Here is a 20,602-nt window from a genome sequence, read left to right as displayed (position 1 = left end):
TGTTGGTTCCACATGTTTGGATAGAGGCTGTCCCAAAATCAGCACGTCTATAATCCCTTTATGCTTTTCTCCGCTACAATGGGTAGTTTCTTCAGTATCTTCCTTTTGAAAACATTGAGGGCCTGCTTTTGAGTTGGACAAAGTGGCGCCGGTGGTGTGCGTCTTTTGCGGATTGAACATCTGCGACTTTATGCAAATACCACTATCAGCCCTTCCCTGGCATACAGCTGTGCATCTAAATGTGATTGGTGCATCCTTAGATGGCATGATTGGTTACACCATCTAAACGTGCATTAAGCCTATAGTAGGTGCCGATTTTTCATCTGAGTATGGCCTCATATGTCAGTGATTAACCATCTGTGTATGCAACCACTTAAGTAACACGCACACAACTCCCGAAACACGCCCATAGGCACTATCTCCATTCATCTGATTTGGCACTCCCTTGACACCTCCCTCAGTTTGGCAACAGAAAGCACAAATTAGGCTTCACTATACAGTTACTGGCTCTCAAGCATGCTTAAAAGAGCAGTACATGGACCTCTTTAGTGAATGGGCTAGGATCAATGAGCCCACTTCACTAGCGGGGTCCATTGGCTGGTCACTCCACTAACCACATCTGTATTTATGATGGTCACTAACAGCAGCAGATATTTGCTTTTTTATGTTCTGTGCCTGTACATTGTTTCTCACTTTACCAAAAATATTGTGGGCCCACTATAGCAATGCATGTGCTAACTCAATGCTTCATCACTCTTTTGAGCAGTAGTTCCTCAATTGTTTTGTCACTTTGACACACTTGCACGAATGTCACATAATGATTTTTTTCGAACACACCATTGTTAAAATATTGTGAGTTATAAAAAAGAAATGAAGACTAAGGGCCTGATTCAGATCCACACGCAAATGCCGTCGCATCTGCCCTCTCTCACGTATTGCAACTGCAAAAAAAATGCTAATGTTTCCAAAACTTTTCCGAGCATAGGGACACTTACTGCTGCCCTCTCATATCAGTCTGACGATGTGCTACAGAGTGACTATCGGGAACATTTTGTGTCAGAGGTGTGGGGGTTAAGGGGGGACTTAGGGTTAGGCACCCCCCCTGAGAGGGTTAGGGTTAGGCGATAGAAAGGGGGGGTTAGCATCAGGCACCACCGGGGGGGGTTAGGGTCAGGCACCCCTCCGGGAGGGTTAGATTTAGAGTGCAGGGAGGGGGGGTTAGGTTTAGGCACCCCTGGGGGGAGGTTAGGATTAGGCACAAGGGGGTGAGGTTAGGGTTAGGCACCCCTAATGGAGGGTTAGGGGGGGAGAGGGGAGGGTCAGGGTCTTACTCACCTCAGTCAGGATATTCATGTGCCGGCCTTCCAGCATCTGTATTTCATCCGCCAGGCTGAGGTCCGGTGGTAATTCATACAGATTCCGCAGACACAGGTGGTCTCCAGACACGTAGAGGGCTCTCCTGCTGCAAGCAAGAGTGTTGCGGCTGATTTATGCACACCCAGAAAACTGTGTTTAAATGGTCCTGACATGTCTGCTTTTCTCTAGCCACCCCGTTACCTCCCACACACACTGACTACCTGTCACTCACTTTGCAAATGAATCCTTTGTGCGAGCGTAATCACAATACAATTGCTGCACATGTGCAGTGCAGCTTACATACATGTGCAATGGCTAACAATCACTCAGTCTGCATGAACATCGCCATTTGCATGCAAATATGATTCAGACCCAGAATCTGAGAGTTTGAAGACCACAATTAGTAACAATCTGTTTATCTACCTTTAGCATATAATTATCACCCTTGCATTTATTAAACTTATTTTAATAGTTTTCCTGTTACCCATAAATTCTTTTGAAACACTTAGGACCTGATTCAGAGCTGAACGCTCTGACCAGAGCGCTCGCTCTGAATCAGGGCCCTCCTACCTGTTCAAGGAGCGTCCTCATGGACGCTCGCATAGCTGTGGGTTACCACCCACAGCTTATGCAAGCGTCCACGATGATGGTCGTGATGGTCAAGACCATCGCGACCATCGGGCTTGCGACAAGACCCTGCGGTAGGGTCTCCCTGCCACAAGCCCATGAGTGATTTTGGCTCTATCAGAGCCAAAATCACTCCCACTGACATCACTAGTGATGTCAGTGGGGCCGGCTTCAGACGGTAGGCGTTCCCATGGAAACGCCTCCGTCTGGCAGGCTTGCCCCCGGCCCCCACCAAAGGGGGCGTGCTGTCAATCAACATCGACAGCACGCCCCCTTTGGTGCAAGACCCGGAGCGATGGAGAGCCCGTCGCTCGCCGGGTCTCAGGCCTCCGTCGTGCGCATGCGCAGTGGGGGAACATCGACCCGCTTGTGAGCGTACTGCCGCTCACGAGCGTGTCTGAATGACCCCCTTAGTCTGATATTTTAATATAAAGATCCTGATACGCTAAGGGGGGTATTTATCAAAGCTGGGCGAGAGATAAAATTGTAACAAATAAATTACCAACCAATCAGCTCCTAACTATCATAGCCTGCAAAATGTAAATTGGAAGCTGATTGGTTAGTACTTTATCTCTCACAATTTTATCTCTCTCCCAGCTTTGATAAATACCCCCTAAACGGAAATTATGGCTATAGATTGTGGAAAAATTCTCCAATTATATGGAACTCCAGACAGAATTATTGCCACTGAGCAGCAATGGAGAAAATATCACTGACGCTGACTGCAACAAAATCTATCCTGTCTTCTTACTATACCGCTTTCTCTTGCCAAACAAACCTACTTTATATCATATATACTTTATATCACTACTATCCTCCCTGTCTTTGGGCCTTAGGCCCGTATTCAATTTGAGCTGAGCAGCGATACTTTTTCGCCTCCCGGACTTTTCGGCCACATCATGTGTTTTGCAGGCGGAAAAGTATCACGTGTAAGGATTCTGCCTTTGAACCTCTATATACCCCTGCCTATACCGTCTAATATCCTGCCTATAAACCTCTAAGGATGACGCTAATTTACGTATGCGGTCATCCAGTAAATAAAGACTCCAGACCTAGAACCTGTGGTTCCAAAGCACAAAGTATTACTCAAGTAAAAGTACAGCAGTTACACGCTATGATCCTCATATAATCTTAGTGCAAAGAGATTATACAGACCCAAGTACAATTATACATACGCAGCGCTCTCTGGTCCAGATGTTAGGCATCAGCAAGAAACCCCTCGTCAATCAGCATTCAGCATGAAGACTAGGAACCCAGGGTCAGAGCACATATATTTATACCCCCCAGGAATAAACAACACAATAGACAAGTTTGTTGCTAATACCATTGGTCCTAAAGGAGAGGGCATATGTTACAAGGCATTTAACAGGTTGGTTCAAATAGACACAATCCAGCCTCTAACAACTGGAGGTCTCTGGTTTCCCGCCTCATGCAAATCCTAACAGTTGTTCATATAATACATTTTGTGTACATTTTGTTGCTTGAAGTCTCTGCGGTCCATAATTTGAGAATGAATGTTGCGATCTCTCCATCGATATTACCGGAATACTGTTGAGAGAGTACGCATCAGTACAATACCAAACATGGCTTACTTATCACGTATAAAACCTTAGTTACGAAATAAACTTTATTTTCTAGCAATGATAATAAATGTGCATACTCGAATCTTACACCTTAAAGCTTATGGAACCTTGTATGTGAATATGTAATGTGTGAGTATGTGGGGTTTGATGTAAAGACGCTAGTTAACTTGGAGCAGATGCGTGTGCATGGAGCTAATATTCAGCGTTTTCATACAGGGTCTTATGCATTCGCTAATATGCGACTAGTTAACAGCGTAATTGTGCTTATTAATGTGTTTGGAATGCTGAGCATTATAGTTCCATGACTTGCTCATGCCCCAGCGGCCCCCACCCTTTTCAGGCTCCAAAATACTGGTCTTTGTTCTCCCAGGGCCTGTGTGGATGCAAATTAGCACAGCTACAAGACCCAAACCTCAGATAACACTCTTGACTTTGAAGGTACTTTATTGTAGGAAGCCTGCTAATGTAAGGTGCTACAAACGACCCTTTTGCTGTATTCGAGCAGGGCCACCTGGAGTGAGAGCAGACGTTATGTCCATGAAGCTTGTCTTCACAGGATAATTGTCACGTGGCCATTTGCTCTGTTTAGCTAATGCAATCCAATTTGGCATACTGTACAGCCATTTCTGAAATATATCCTTTAGGGGAATTATAATAATACACACACTTTATCCAGAGCATCCAAACTATGTAAAGTCATGAAATGGGCTTTTGATGAATCGCCGTAACTTATGGTGATGGTCACAGATGCAATCGCATGATGCTAATAGTAATATCGCCACATTTACTAAAGTGTGAGTTTATCTCAAATGGCGCTTAGGCGGCCATTCGCAAAATGGCGTCTTCCGATCTCATTTTAAACTGATCTTGTCTCAGTCAATAATTCAGCTTCGACAGTCCACCCTTTGATAGCGAACAACATGCTATCACAATCTGATTTTAAAATATAATTTAGGCTTACATTTATATACTATTTAGTGTTATTATGGGATGGCACAAGGTGGTTCTTAATCCATCAATAATGTGTCTCTGAGTGGGGACATAAAACTACTATTATACACACACCGTGTATCTTGGAAGATCATGTGAAAGGTGTGGGGATATACCAGTCCTATAAAGACAGTCTTGAAGGGGAAATTTGAGACTTTACATTATCTGAGGTGTTTTAAAATAACATTTCAATAATACATTCTATGCATGTCTAAATATAATACATTAAATTATGGTATTTCCTAGTTCAGGGTTGTAATGCAGTTCTGTATTTACCTCAGTATTCATACTGACCACCATCATAATTTTGTTCTTTCGTTTTACTCTATTTTTACATTTTACACACTTCAACACAATAGGAACACACCAGACACATATGCCAATTATTAAGATGACAATCAGTATAAGGATTAAGAATTTGCCGATGCTGGCGATCACTTCCTGGACCCATTCCCCTAGACCTGAGAACCATTTCACTGCAGGGGCAGAACTATGGGAGACAATGGAGGCAGCCGCCGCCGGGCTCCAGCTCTGAAGGGGGTACCTCCTTCACTGTCCACAACATATTCACCCCACTTAGGGCTGTAATTATATACCCGGAGTGTACCATCATGGCCGCCCAATACATGGCACCCCTTCCCAGTACCTGAGAAGCCATCATACCATAGTGGAGAGCTCCATGTCAGACCATCAGCTGCTGCCTTCATCTATCTATAGCCTATCTGCATGCAAATTTCTATATTACAGTGTCAGCGGCTGTGACAAGGGGGGGTACCAAATTATAACTTGCCTCCGGGCGTCTGGGATGAACTTACGCCACTGTTTCACTGGGTTCAGCCATGAAACCCATCCTTCTATCTTCTCCCCTACTTCAGACACTGAAGCATTATGGTTCTTACAAAATTCCCATTTTAGCTGCAGAATTTCATCCATCTTCCGGTTTATCACTTCCTTAGGGTCACTGGTATCATTGGTGACATAGGTGCAACATTTTACTCCAAATTGGGTGGCCAACATTACGCAATACCCTCCAGTAACAGCAGTTAAATAATTTAACACTAGCCTGTGTTGCACCAGTTCTTTCTTGTACGCTTGCAATTCTCTCCCTGTATACCTGAATGTGTCATTGTACATCTCTAAATATCTAAAGTTTAATGTACCCCATGTGATCCTGGTGGGATCCAATGCGACGAAAACTTGAAAGCCAGTTGTCTCACTAATTAACTGAGTGGCTTTGTGCTAGTCACCAGGTATCACATTTCGTTGGCCTCTGTGTTTATATTGTGTGTGAAGATATGGTGACAGTGTGTTTTTATGTATACCAAGCATTTCAACATGTGTGAGGGTCATAACTTCTGGGACTACTCTTCCCAGGTAACACAAACCTTCGGAACTCTGGGAGAGCCACTTATACGCTTTTCTTCCACATATAAAACATACATTATCAGGGAGAACATAAGGAATGGTATGCATCATTATCATTAAGCACATTTCCCTTGCAAACAATCCTATTTCTGGGTCTTCCATCTGGTACATGCAAGTTTCTGGCTGTATTATTTTAGCACAATAACCATCTGGCACCTTCCAAAAATTTCTTTGGTGGAACTCAATGCATACCGGTACCTAAAATGTCTCCCACTAGATTTAATTGAGCGTAACAGATCATGGTTTATGGACTCATTATCAGCTCTTTGTGAGAAGGTCATCGTCTGATTATTCCCTGTCACTTCCCAACTCCCGGGTTTATTGGGGTTGGTTATGTTTAAACACAAAAGTGATCTATCTACTTGGAATTGATAGAGTTTGAAATGAGGTGGTTTGGATGAGAGGAATTTTCCATCCAAGGATTTCCCTTTCTTTAATTCTAAAATTTCCGTGATATTCAGCGGAAATGGCACCAACCCTACATTATGCTGTCCCTGTGGCACATGTGAACACACCCAGCAATCAGTTTGATTTAACACTTTGCCTACCATGCTATGATAATCCTCTAAAGGATACCCACCCCAGTACGGGTTATATTTAGGCTGGCACCGCTGGATACAATTCTCATCAACTAGGGACCCACAAAGCTCACAAATACAGGAATCTTCAGACGATAAACCTCCACACCGCCCCCGAGTATCCGGAATAACAGCTCTCTTAACAATAACAGTACTAAGATTGGTCAGACACTCCCCTGATTGGCATTGCACTCCTTCTGACTCCACTCCATCAGCGCTGCCATCAGCTCCCATCTCCTCTATCGGTCCTCCATCACAGAAACTGGGTATCCCCAAACAGATCATCACTACAAAAACTCTCGAAGAAAGAACTATGATGACCACAGCAGATGACTCCATTGCTGGGAGCACTGATCTACACATTTCTTTAGCTCAGGTATCTCACTGTCACCTTTTAAATCCTTCCGGCAAAAGCTCGCAATTGACAGGTCCATGTTATCGGCCTCGCCTCCACCTTGTATCTCTACTGGTTGGTTAACCTCCCTATCAGGGCAGTTTCTGGCCAATTTGGCTCCCAGTGCGAGCATTCAAAATGCGCCCCCCCATTATATTTTCACTAAAACCTCTGTTGTGTGATTTTGCAGACAGCCTGCACCCCCCCGACTGATATTGCGCAGTGCGCACACACAAGCAGCCTACACCCCCTCCCCCTTCGCGGAGGTTACCTTACCTGGTGAAGCTGCTTGTCCCAGGCCAACCAGTCCGGACTCCGGAGTGCGGCACTGTGGCAGATGGGAGCGGTCGGACAGCCGGGGCCCCTGCTACCACCATGTGACTCAGTCACTGTGTAGGGCGCTGAGACCTGAATGAGGCGGCGGCCGCGCCCGCCGCAGGAGTCAATCTGAGGCGGCAGCAGACGGAGCGGAGGCAGAAGCCAGACAGGGCAGGGAAGCGGGCCCTCCTTCCGGACTCAGAGTCCAGCTGCGACCCGGGGGGAGTGGTGGAGCGGAGGACGGAGGTCTCTCCCTCTTAGCCGGCGCCCAGTGTCAGTGCGGCTGCTGTGAACGCCGAGCGGGAAGAGCGGCTTCCTGTCATGTGACAGTGCCACCCATGACGAGAGTAGGGAGGCGGTGATTGGACGTTGGCCGCGTATTTTGAGATCAGTGACAGGGTGGAGCGCCCCGTGCGATTGCACGGGTCGCCCGCCCCTAGAAACGGCCCTGCTCCCTATAGTGAGTGGAATGGACCCACGTATCTTCCCCGGCCACCCTTTGAGAATGTGGTACTTTGTCAACAATCGTCAGATACGGACCTTTCCACCAATCAGTCAAACGACCTGAGCTAAAAAAATTTGGATCATAACAAATTCCCCAGGTTTGACATCATGACAGTTTGCATTAGACATGTTAGTTAATAACACTTTCAATTTCTGTTATTCTTATTTATCTTCGTATCTCAAAGGGGGGACAGATAAAAGAAATGACAGTCTGGAACGATCTTGGTTTTATTACCCATCACCTTACACATGTTCTGGGAAATGTCACCTGTAAAATGAGTCCCCCTATCACTTTGAATAATTCTAGAGATATAGTATCTGCGTACAGGTTCCTGCAATTAAATCTTGTTATTAATGGCTACTGCTCTAAATAATGCCTGGGCCCCTGGGTTGGATAGTATTCCGAGTATTTGACCTTAGCCTGGCATGGCTGCCAATTATCCTTAGCAACCTTGTGTCCTGTGTGTGAGAGATAAAGCACAACAGTTAAATATCATTTAATCATGACCTAAATACAACAATAAATCATCCACATTTTACATTAGAACAGATCCATTGGCAGGTTGAAAAGATTGTAAACAGTCATATAAGGCCTGGAAGAAGATAGTGGGGTTGCCTATGAACCCATGGGAAACCCGTGTTCATGTGTGGTGTTCTTCACTTTGCAGTACTTACTTATGTGTCCCACTGGGTGAGAGTTAAAACATCTTTTTGAACGGGGTGGATGAAAGGATTGTTGTGGGAGTTGAGCAAGAGGGAAAGATGGTAGAATTTGAGGGTAGCATGGGACCTGTGGTTGTGTATGATATGTGAGGTAAGGATGTGTTTGCTGTGGTGTGTGATTAGTGAGGACGTGTAACTGTTCAGGTGCAAGTGTGTGTATAGTGCAGGTGTGTCTACTGGCTGTGATGTTACAGTCATTCCTTCCAGAGCTTGGATACTGACAGCCATTAGTTTTTTCCTCTGGGTCTCTCTCTTCTTTGAGATGTTTTTATCATGTTCTATGGCAGATTCTATGAGGGTATCTATTGTGACTCCCCTCCAGCCAGGCTGTGAGGTCTGAACCCGGGTGATATTATCTTGGTTTACTTGGTCTGTTAAGGGAACGTCACCATCCAATACACAATCCATGACAAATTTTGTCATGTCGGTATTGCGTGGTAGACAGGCCCTTAACACCACATGCCAATCTTTATTAGTGGGCTCATGAGAACTACCAAAATTCCTCAAAAATCTCTGAGATTTGGCTAGTTCCTTTATGGGATCGGGGAAATCATTTATGATGGAATTTAGGGCCTGATTCAGAGCCGCTCGTAAGCGGCCGCTCGTTCGTTCCGAGCGATGTTTGCCCAACTGCGCATGCGTACAGATCGTAATACGCATGCGCGAACCAGTCAGTGCGGCCAAAAATCGTTTGTTCGCTAAATAGCGAATGCCTGCTATTTTGAGTGACAGGAGGAGGCGTATGTGGGTGGTAACAGGGGAAGGTGCTTGAAAACGGGGAGTGGAGATCCGAACGCAGGCGCGCTTAAAGGTCAAAACGGGCATTTTAAGGGTGTGCATAATTAATACAGCAGCGTCATTGACCACGTCACTGGGTTATTTTATAGTCAGAACTGCTCGCATGATTGCGGTAGGAAAAACCAACCACAAGAATAGCGAGCAGTTCATACACTGGTCGATGTACTCGATTAATCTAATAAATAGCGGACATGACGTAGGATGCGAGCGGCCAGGGGGCGTAGTTTTCCAAAAAACGACCGCATGTTTGGTTCACTCGTTCAGACCTAGAGGCGTGAACAGACCGCAAAGAGCGAACGGTTCATTTGAATAGCCACCCCTTTTTTCTGAACGAGCGAGAGCAAATAGCGTCCGGCTCTGAATCAGGCCCTTAGTTCTGTTCTTGTCCAAGGACAATGCATTACCACTTCCCTCGTGGGCACTACACCGTTCGCATCTGCATTTCCATTCGGAACAGTTATTGTCCGAATGGGATGCAGACCGGTAGCGCTGCCACCTTTGACCTTGTTACCTGGCTGGGGGTTTAATCTGTTGCTGCTACGTATGGTATTAACAACTTCCTCTACAGGTGCAGAGGGTGTTAGCACTTCCCTTACTGTTACTGATGGAGATGACGGCACCACTCGTGATTGTTGTGATGCAGCATCTATCATCTGTACAGCATGGGAAATGGCAGACATTACAATAGGCTCATCATCCACATCATGAACATTTTCTTTATAGTTGCTTAAGAGAGGGTACAAATTGCTTGTTACATTTTTATCGGTATTTTTGATAACTGTAATTGCACCTCCATCCACATAAGGTGGGGGTGGTGCGCGTGAACTGCTGGCAATACCTTCCACAATGCTACCTTGCTGCACGTGCACGCCATTTTGCGGCTCGCCCGCATTGCAATTCAGCATCGCGGATGTATTCTCTGGCAATGCGCTCGCAATGCTAGTTTGTGTCGCTTGCACATTTTTAAGCCACGCATCCCCTTCATGCTGCCACAACTTTAAACATTCATAATATTTGACCTTTTTCTCTCGGGAGCGCATCAGACTGATGTGATCCCGCACATTATCTAATACATCTTTATCAAAACTACCAATTCTGGGAAACGGTCTAACACTCTTCATCGTCATTTTAAACCATACATCACAATACCTTATTGCATAAGTACCGTACTTAGTATGCATAATACGACGGGCCGATCCAAACGGCGCTTCCATTAGCAGCACATCATTGTCTAACATCTCTATTGTTTGCATGGCCCCCATTCTGAGCAACTCCTATGTTTTTCAATAAAGATTTAAACTGGTGAAAGACAGTCAAGATACTTTCACTTACCTGTGGACGATTTAACAGCAGCGCCCACACACCTGTGAAGATTTGAAGAGCTACTCCACCCACCCGGATAAGATTTAAGAAGGCAACTTCCACACCTATGGAAGTTTAAGTCGGCTACTTCCACGCACCTCTATACAACAAAGACAACATGTACACCTGCTACTGTGTATAGAACGGTAAGCTGTCTACCGAGCGGCTAGCACTTAGCCCTTAAAGGTCATACGGTACCTCTAACTTTAGGGAACAAGTTACCCCTACCAACAAATACTCACTGTTACACACTTTCTTTCCTGCGCAGAAAAATACACGTTAACCCAGATATTGACAACAATTGAAAAGAATGTAAACCTCAACGGCTTTGTTTAAACACGTGGCAGCACGACCGGAAGTACGTATACGCTATTGTGTGACCAGTCGCATACACAATAATGCGACTACCACACAACCATATGATAACCTTTAGCTGCGTACACAAAAGTGCGTCTTTACTGTGCGCAAAACTGCGACTCAGCCGCGTGTTCAATACTGCGGCACCCCTGAAATGTTAGGTTATATCAACAAAGGAAAACAAACTTTTTCCTCTCTTGTCCCTGGAATCTAGTCAGCGTCCCTGGTTCACACAAAAATGGGTAGCGATCTCTCAGCACCGAGTGGTTGCAGGTAAACCCTGCATGTGGCCACTCCACCCTTTGGTGAGAAATCGATAACCGTAAGTGCCGTGTGAGTGGGTAAGTGACTTCACTATGAGCCCCCAACTAAGGATTCTGCCTTTGAACCTCTATATACCCCTGCCTATACCTTCTAATATCCTGCCTATAAACCTCTAAGGATGACGCTAATTTGCGTACGCAGTCAGACAGTAAATAAAGACTCCAGACCTAGAACCTGTGGTTCCAAAGCACAAGGTATTACTCAAGTAAAAGTACAGCAGTTACACGCTATGATCCTCATATAATCTTAGCGCAAAGAGATTATACAGACCCAAGTACAATTATACATACGCAGCGCTCTCTGGTCCAGATGTTAGGCATCAGCAAGAAACCCCTCGTCAATCAGCATTCAGCACGAAGACTAGAAACCCAAGGTCAGAGCACACATATTTATACCCCCCAGGAATAAACAACACAATAGAGAAGTTTGTTGCTAATACCATTGGTCCTAAAGGAGAGGGCATATGTTACAAGGCATTTAACAGGTTGGTTCAAATAGACACAATCCAGCCTCTAACAACTGGAGGTCTCTGGTTTCCCGCCTCATGCAAATCCTAACAGTTGTTCATATAATACATTTTGTGTACATTTTGTTGCTTGAAGTCTCTGCGGTCCATAATTTGAGAATGAATGTTGCGATCTCTCCATCGATATTACCGGAATACTGTTGAGAGAGTACGCATCAGTACAATACCAAACATGGCTTACTTATCACGTATAAAACCTTAGTTACGAAATAAACTTTATTTTCTAGCAATGATAATAAATGTGCATACTCGAATCTTACACCTTAAAGCTTATGGAACCTTGTATGTGAATATGTAATGTGTGAGTATGTGGGGTTTGATGTAAAGACGGTAGTTAACTTGGGGCAGATGCGTGTGCATGGAGCTAATATTCAGCGTTTTCATACAGGGTCTTATGCATTCGCTAATATGCGACTAGTTAACAGCGCAATTGTGTGTATTAATGTGTGTATGAGAACACCTAGCAGTGTGGAATGCTGAGCATTATAGTTCTATGACTTGCTCATGCCCCAGCAGCCCCCTCCCTTTTCAGGCTCCAAAATACTGGTCTTTGTTCTCCCAGGGCCTGTGTGGATGCAAATTAGCACAGCTACAAGACCCAAACCTCAGATAACACTCTTGGCTTTGAAGGTATTTTATTGTAGGAAGCCTGCTAATGTAAGGTGCTACAAACGACCCTCTTGCTGTATTCGAGCAGGGTCACCTGGAGTGAGAGCAGACGTTATGTCCATGAAGCTTGTCTTCACAGGATAATTGTCACGTGGCCATTTGCTCTGTTTAGCTAATGCAATCCAATTTGGCATACTGTACAGCCATTTCTGAAATATATCCTTTAGGGGAATTATAATAATACACACACTTTATCCAGAGCACCCAAACTACGTAAATTCATGAAATGGGCTTTTGATGAATCGCCGTAACTTATGGCGATGGTCACAGATGCAATCGCATGATGCTAATAGTAATACCGCCACATGTACTAAAGTGTGAGTTTATCTGAAATGGCGCTTAGGCGGCCATTCGCAAAATGGCATCTTGCGATCTCATTTTAAACTGATCTTGTCTCAGTCAATAATCCAGCTTCGACACGTGTGTGCAAACTCAATTTGAAAGTAGGCGAAAACGGCACCCGGCGAAAATTAAACAAGGGGAAAGTACTGTCAGATTTGGGGAAATCAGCCTGACACCCCCCAAAAGATGCTCTGACATGGGGGTTCCCTATGATACCCCCCGATTTGGCTTGCTGAAGTTATTTGGTGTTTTTAAACGGGCTCAATAGCTGCTAAATAGCGTTTTTGTATAAGTGGTGCAGAATAGTAACTTATCCCAGCAAATTTGGGGTACTTGAAAATGGGGGTCAGCATATTTTAAAGTTGCTAAAGTTAAGTTTAAAAAAAAACATGACAAATCCACCTTCCGCAAGCCCCTGCAATGAAAAAAACACCTGGGGCATACTTGGGTACCCCCCCAGAGTCAAATTCGCTAGTTTTTAACTTTGTCCCCCAACATTATTTTTTTGCCCCCAAATTCAAAGTGGTTTTGTGGGGTGCTCTTAAGTCTTTTAAAAAATTTTTTTAACACAGTTTACCTTTTTGGGGACTGTCTGAAGGCTGCAGGGGGGTTCCCGCAACATTGCACCCCAAAAACCCAATTCTGCACTTTTTTCCGCCTGCTATTCATAGGCGAAACTTTTCCGCCTAATACATTGCATTGACTTTCCGCCTAGGTGAAAAGTCTTCCAAAGTGAATACGGAGTAAAGTGAAAACAGGCGAAAATGACGTCATCGGCGAAAAGTTTCTGCCAAAAACACGCGAAAACGGCTTTTCGCCTCAAGTTGAATACGGGCCTTAGTCGGATGTAGCTGCGCCCATCTCTGTGCATTTTGCTGTAGTCTCATCTGTGACTTTATATGCCACTAGAAAGCCATACCCTGGTGCACATCCATGCATCCTGAATGTGTAAGGACTAAGATGGTCCACTTTGAGAATCCATATACTGTATGCTGAAATACTGCTTGGTGCGACTTTAGATGCACCATTGGACCCACAATTGAAATTTTCAACAGTCCTATGGTCCCGCCATCCACCTTCTTCTCCACTCACCTGCCATCTCCTATTACTGAGTGTTAGAAGCAGTAGAGGATGTTAGACTCCCACCTGTTGCTTGGTAATGGCCACCATCTTCCTGAATTAAGCACTGTTGTTCTTCTGGCTTCAGAGCCTCTATGTATCTAATATCAGCAGCATCCACTCTTCCTCTGGACAGCGCTATCTATATGCTGCTATAACCTGCTACTACCATACCATTTGAATCATGGAATAAATAATACTGAATTGTCTCCTTGGTGAGTGTGTCCTTCTGGATATTTATATTTGCCTAACTGTCTCTGAACCTGAACTGGCTGGAATGCACCCCGATGTTGTGATTAACTCAGATGTGAGTGCAGGACTTATATGAATATATATAATATACTGTATATATAAATTAGGTTATATTTTTCTCTGCTAATTCTTCTTTTTTTCTAGCTGTGACTTCAGATCAACACCAGCATAATCAGACACGGCCCTACCTTGGTGTACGTGTAAAGGAACCAGTCAAAGAACTTTTGAAAAGAAAGCGAGGGCATTTTGCTGTAACTAATTCCATAACACCTACGGTAATGTGACTCTTCCTACTTACAGATCACAATTCATTTATTTACAAACATCTTTAATTACAAAGGAAAATGAAAGCTAGATTGTGACACTGGATTCTCCATTCTTTTTCAAATATGAAAGTATGATATAGAAACATGGTCAAATGTATTTATTTATTGCTTGTATTTTTGTGGTCCCCATCAGCCTTTATTTTAAGATGTTATTTTAGTGTACTTTCTATATAGTTCACTAGAATGCCCTGTATTTTGTGTATCTGTCATAAGATTGCTATCTGTATTGTATAGGGGCCACAAGCATGCTCTCTGTCTTGTAAGTTAGATAAAATATATATTTCTTGTTTGTACAGTACATGGGAGACTAGAAGACTTTCGGTATTGTATAGTGATCATTAAAATCATTTCTGTACAGAGGTTACTGACATGATATTTGTATTGTATAGTCATTACTAAAATGCTTGGTGTATTTTTCAAATTAATGTCTAGAATAATATTTAAAAAGAAAAATAATATTGTGCTGATTGGAAATCAATTTTAAAGCATTTAGTCAATTTTATTCATGATACATAACACATGTGTAACAGAGCAGTAATAAGAGTTTACCATTTTAATATCTAATAAAATGTAAAATTGTTAATCCACAAATATATGTTATTATATATATTTTATTTGTCCGAGAGTGTCCTATAGGGCATTTTCTTTTGGTTTGGAAATCTGTCCATTCTATTTAGTCATGTTAGACACATGGGTTGGGTATGGGATCCCAGTGGTCAGAATGCTGATGGTCAGGATATCATGACAGATTTTAGGAATCATTATAACCCTTACCCTAACCGCCCCTAACCCTGACCCACCTTTCCTGAATCTTAACCCTAACCTGCCCCTCCTGCAGCCTAACCCTCTCCCCCCAAGTCTAACCCTTCCTTCCTGCAGCCTAACTCTAACCATCCCCCTAGTGCCTAACCCTAACCCATAATCCTAACCCTAAACCTAACCCTAATACTCACCGTCGGGATATCAGTGCTCAGGATTCTGGAGCCAGCATTAAGACTGCTGTCGGGATTCCAACACCAGGATTCTGACCACTGGCATCCTGACCATCTACCAATTACCTCCCAATCTGATATCCATTTAAAATGTTGAATGAAATATGTAAGGAGCTGGGAGTTTGTAGGTGTGATGGGTTTTGCAAGGAAGAACCTAGCTTCTTCTACTCTTAAAATCAATCACTTAGTCAATGCCAATTCTATCATCCCTTTAAGTTCCAATTGAAATCTTTGTGTAGGATCTTGTTGTAATATTACATAAAATTTAATTTAATTTAATTGGTGGTATAACTCTTTTTAAGTCATTTTCTGTGTTTTCAAACCAACTGGACTTTAAATAATAATTGAAGGGTCCAAGTTTAGTTCGTTTCCTCATTCAAATAGTCTTTTAAACTCTTTGATCGTTGTTTTATGTAAACTATCTACTGAGGATGTTTTGCTAGGAAAACACTAAAATTTAGACTTCTATTTGAATCAGATCTAGAAATTTTATCACTGTGGTTAACATTGAAAATAGCAACAAAATTGTCTTTAGGTATATTATTAAGAACTTGGGTACTTTCTCGTAGCAGAACTTCTAGGACTACAACTATAATGATCAGTGGCTTTGGGCGATTTAATTTAAAGGGCAATAGTACTAATGTTAGATCAGGCTTGTTTAGCATTAATTACTTTTCCTCTTTAAAGTCCATCAGTTATAGCTGCCAATCATTGGCGGCTTTGAAAAAAGGACAGAAAGTAAATCTATCACCTTTTGTCTCTATACATTCAAAATCTTCTTTATCTAATATAAAAGGCGTTTCATCAGTACCTGTGGATTTTAATTTTCTTTTATGAGCAAATAACTTTTTCGGCACAAGATCCTGGTAAATTGGTTTAACCTTTATAAATAATTCAAACAAATTAGGATGATTAGACTATGCAAATTTTAAACATTTCATAAATAATTGCTCCTATCGATCTGACAAGATTTTAAAATACTGAGTGAAAATTCCCCTGAGTTGCAATACATTTTTGCATTTTTTCTTATGGGACTTTCAAACTCCCCATTTTCTTCCATATCTCCATCTCTCTTTTAGGAATGGTATGTCCTAACACTTGTATCTGTTTGTCAGTTGCTACCGACACCCTTTCCTATGATTTCAATCTACAGTACTTGGTCTCAATTATGAAAAGGGAAAAGTTTTGAATACTGTAAATATTTCACCATTTAGAACAAACGTCTTGATTCTCTGCAAGTGACAGTTATTGTGATTGAGTCTGTCTCTGGGCCTGATTCAACTTTGGGAATAGAATAAGAAAGAGCAATTAACTATGAATCCTGGCAAAACCATGCTGCACTACAGGTGGGGCAGATTTTAAATGTGCAGAGAGATTTAGATTTGGGAGGGGCATGCCCAAACTGAAATCTAAATTACAGTGTAAAAATAAAGCTGTTGGCTACATGGAAAAGCAGCCAATATTTACCCTGTCTTGCACCCATTGCATTCCAGAATGGTTTGCCCAGGTACAGAGTTACTTGCTCTATCTTACTATATTACCAAATCTGAATCAGGTCCCTCTAGTTTTTGCCATATTGGAGATTACTTGAAACATTTTGGGCTCTTTCTTTAAATAAAGTCATTTTGATGGGGGTGCATTAGATTTATGTGATGTTGCCTTCATAGATTGCCTCTTACTATTTACATACTGTGGGTTTTTTAAATGTGTACGAACTATTTAAATAATTAAGCTAATTATAATTGCATACCTCTTACCTAGTAATCTTCCTGATCACGCATTCATGCCAGAAATCAACGAAAGCTTGGGGATAATAAATGTATTCCATGCTGTATTCTCAACATATTTTGTTAATCAAACACCTTTAATTGTAAAATAAATGGCATGGACCTGGCCTCTTGTATGCTGGCCATTTTTATTACCAAGCTGTCTCTGTTTTACCCAGTAGACATGGCCTTGTGAGCCAGATTTCTAAATTCACTCATTTATGACAAAATGTTTGGCTACAATTAGTGGGACAATGTCATAGGAACAAATGTTAATTTTCTATTTTTTAATAAAGTTTTAACATATGATATTTTTCTAGGTGACCTCATCTTATCAGACATATCCATCCTACACGCCAGTAGGTAATTCATACAAATCTTCTTTACCTCTAATTTTGAATCTCTCAGTTTAACCATTATAGTAAAATGTCTGTGTTTTATTACCAGTTTCAAACTCCACTGAACTGCCCTATGTTGATTTGGATGCTACGACATCATTATTGCCAATCCATGATGAAGGGACCCTTTACACTGGGTGGATTTCACAGCCATCATCTTTTCAACCTTTAACCCAATGGACAACATGCCCGGAGTACATTTCACATGAAACTGTCAGCTGTCCTTACACAGGAGATATGTATGTCCAGCCAATGTGTCAAGGTTATACCGTGGTTGGTCCACCTTCTGTCTTGACTTATACCTCGCAACCTGTTCTAACAAATTTCTCAGTAAGTAAACATTACCAAACTTTCTAAATTCTTGAAAATCTCCGTAGTTAGTGGAGTAGGTCCATGGTGCCACCAGTGGTTGTTTTGGGCTCACTTAAGGTGCTGGTGTGAATTTTACATCAATAATTTTCCTCCAGCAAGGAGGTGATGGACTGCACAGCGGGACACCCTTGGGCCATGCCCACAGTTTTGCTCTGATGGGCAGCTGTAAACACTAAATAAAACAGGTATCAATGCACAAATCCAGGCAGAGGCAGGCTAAAGATTGGGGCAAACCGCACACATTGAATGTCAGGAAATGAGTCAGATTCAAGGGCTGAAAGCAACAATTCGGACTAGCACACAATAGCCCCTTGTCAGGAAGAGGACAATTGGTTAGTCAGTGTTGGGCAGTGTTATTTGCTCAGAACATTAAATGAATGCAACAGTAGAGTAACACTAAGTATGCGTAACTACTGTAGTTTACATTGCTTGAATTAATATGTAGTGTTGTAGGAAGAAAATATAATTAGGGAGTACACATATAGTGCATAAACCCTCTTCTACCATAGGTTGGATGCACTCTCTATCATAGTGACATTGTGGTAGGGCATATGAAGGCACTTCTTTTTTGGGAAAGGCATCACATGCAGTACCTAGCATATGTCTAGCCACCATGGCCAAATCATCTGCTCAGTCTCAGCAGGTTTCAGAGAAAAAGCATTATTCCTGCATACAAATGCAAAATAAATATAAAAGAGATATATCATCAAGTTGATTTTAGACAAAAGATACAAATTAGACAAATACAACTAGGTAAATGCCATAACTGAGCATAACAATGTTCTAGATTATGCTAACAGTCATTACAACCACTAGCACAATATGTTTAATTACAACGTGGAGCGTTGAAGCTGCACAATGAAGCATTGTCATCATGACAGTATCCTACTATGAGGAATTGCCCAAATCAAATGTATCTTTTTTTCAGTGGGTCAAAGCAACAAATATAAGATAAGATCTGTCTGAAAAGTGAAGTATTTACATCCAGGATCTAGTATAGGGAATGGGCAATAAGTGGTCCCCAGCTGTTGTAGGACTACACATCCCAGCATGCCCTTCCACAGTTTTGAAATTTGGACATGCTACAACTATTGCAAGGCAGGCTTGGATATGTAGTTTAACAACAGCTGGAGGGCTGCTTATTGCCCACCCCTGATTTAGTATAACAAACATTTAAAATGTTTTACTTATTCCACGACCTCCACATTTCAGAGAACATATGAATGAATGGCAATAGATTTATATTCTGCTGTTTAGACATTTGTGGGTGGTTTGCTTATTATTGTCTGTACTATAAACTTGAATCTATCATATACTTATTTTTGACAGACGAGAAACACCACTCCCTGTGTTGCAACTCAATTAGAATATACAGATCAGCAAACACCACTGACTTACTTCCCATGGGCTCAGACGATTCCAAGCCTTCCAGGAGCAACTCATTCCATGGCATACCAGACAGCTCCACCAACAATTCAAAGCCCGCAGTTTGTCCCTATACCTATTTCTCTGCCAGATCCTTTGCCAGAAGAACCTGATGACTCAAGGCGAGCCATCAACAATATGTCAATCGAAAAATTACTACATGGAGATGAAGAGAGTGATTCTTATGTTCTACAACACACTCTGTCTATTGAGGGGCTTTAACTTGTGTCTTCATTCAATTAACTTAGAGTTATATTTAATACAATGTGATCTGAGTCTAAATGATGTAATTATAAACAATGCAATTTAAAAAAAAAAATTACTTTGAAATCCTGTTACCTAAACCTACCGTGGTTTTGCATTTAAAGACTATTTAAAACCAAGAAGATGACCACCTTGCACAAACTTATTGTAAATGTACTCGTAAACACAATACAACAGAAGGTATAGCATATGTGATTGGCAAATCAAGCTAAGCGGTCTATGGGCCCGATTCAGACCCAATCGCTAAGAAGTGTTCGCACGCAGACTGCCAATGTTTGCATTGTGCGCATACGTACGCATCGCAGTGCGCATGCAAGAACTAGTCCAAGCGATCGGGAAGCTTTCACTCGCTATGCATAGACAGCCTGGCTGATTGAGTGACAGGACAAGCCGTTTGTGGGTGGTTACAGGGGTCGGTCTTTGAAAACGGGGGAGTGGAGGTGCGAACGTAGGTGTGCCCAAGCGTCTTAACGCTGTTTCAGAGGCGTGCATAATTAAGACGCAGTGTCATAGTACATGTCACCTGGCTGAATTTTACACTGAAGTGCTAGCAGTGCTTGGGGTAAGGTATGGTCAACCACAAGCGCTGCGTTAGCTTCAGATGGTACTCGATGGTACCGATGGTTGCATACACTTCCTGAAGATGACTTGCATAAGTGGGTACCTTAAGACAGGCTGGTGGGCTTCTGCATACACAGAGCCATCGCACGCCAAGATAGTGGGCGTGCTAATGCCTTGCCGTGAGATCGCCTGCCTCGCTGTTAGTTAGCCGGATTTGCAGTTGCTGATTGGTTAGTACTTTATCTCTGTTC

General features: G+C 42.6%; 1 protein-coding gene across 1 annotated transcript in view; it reads left to right on the top strand.

Moving 5' to 3' along the window:
- Window positions 1–19,748, top strand: part of POU2AF1 (POU class 2 homeobox associating factor 1) — a 76,476-nt gene extending 56,728 nt beyond the window's left edge. The window contains exons 2-5 of the mRNA XM_088481414.1: window positions 14,392–14,522; window positions 17,652–17,694; window positions 17,779–18,059; window positions 19,431–19,748. Coding sequence (XP_088337540.1) covers window positions 14,392–14,522; window positions 17,652–17,694; window positions 17,779–18,059; window positions 19,431–19,748 — 773 coding nt within the window. The remainder of the gene's footprint in view (window positions 1–14,391; window positions 14,523–17,651; window positions 17,695–17,778; window positions 18,060–19,430) is intronic.
- The last annotated feature ends 854 nt before the right edge of the window (window positions 19,749–20,602 follow it).

Source organism: Taudactylus pleione, unplaced genomic scaffold, assembly GCF_031769625.1.
Source record: "Taudactylus pleione unplaced genomic scaffold, aTauple2 ptg000270l, whole genome shotgun sequence".
NCBI classification, from domain to species: domain Eukaryota; kingdom Metazoa; phylum Chordata; class Amphibia; order Anura; family Myobatrachidae; genus Taudactylus; species Taudactylus pleione.
The sequence above is the reverse complement of the archived record's forward strand: the minus strand, read 5'-3'. Positions and strand labels throughout refer to the sequence as shown.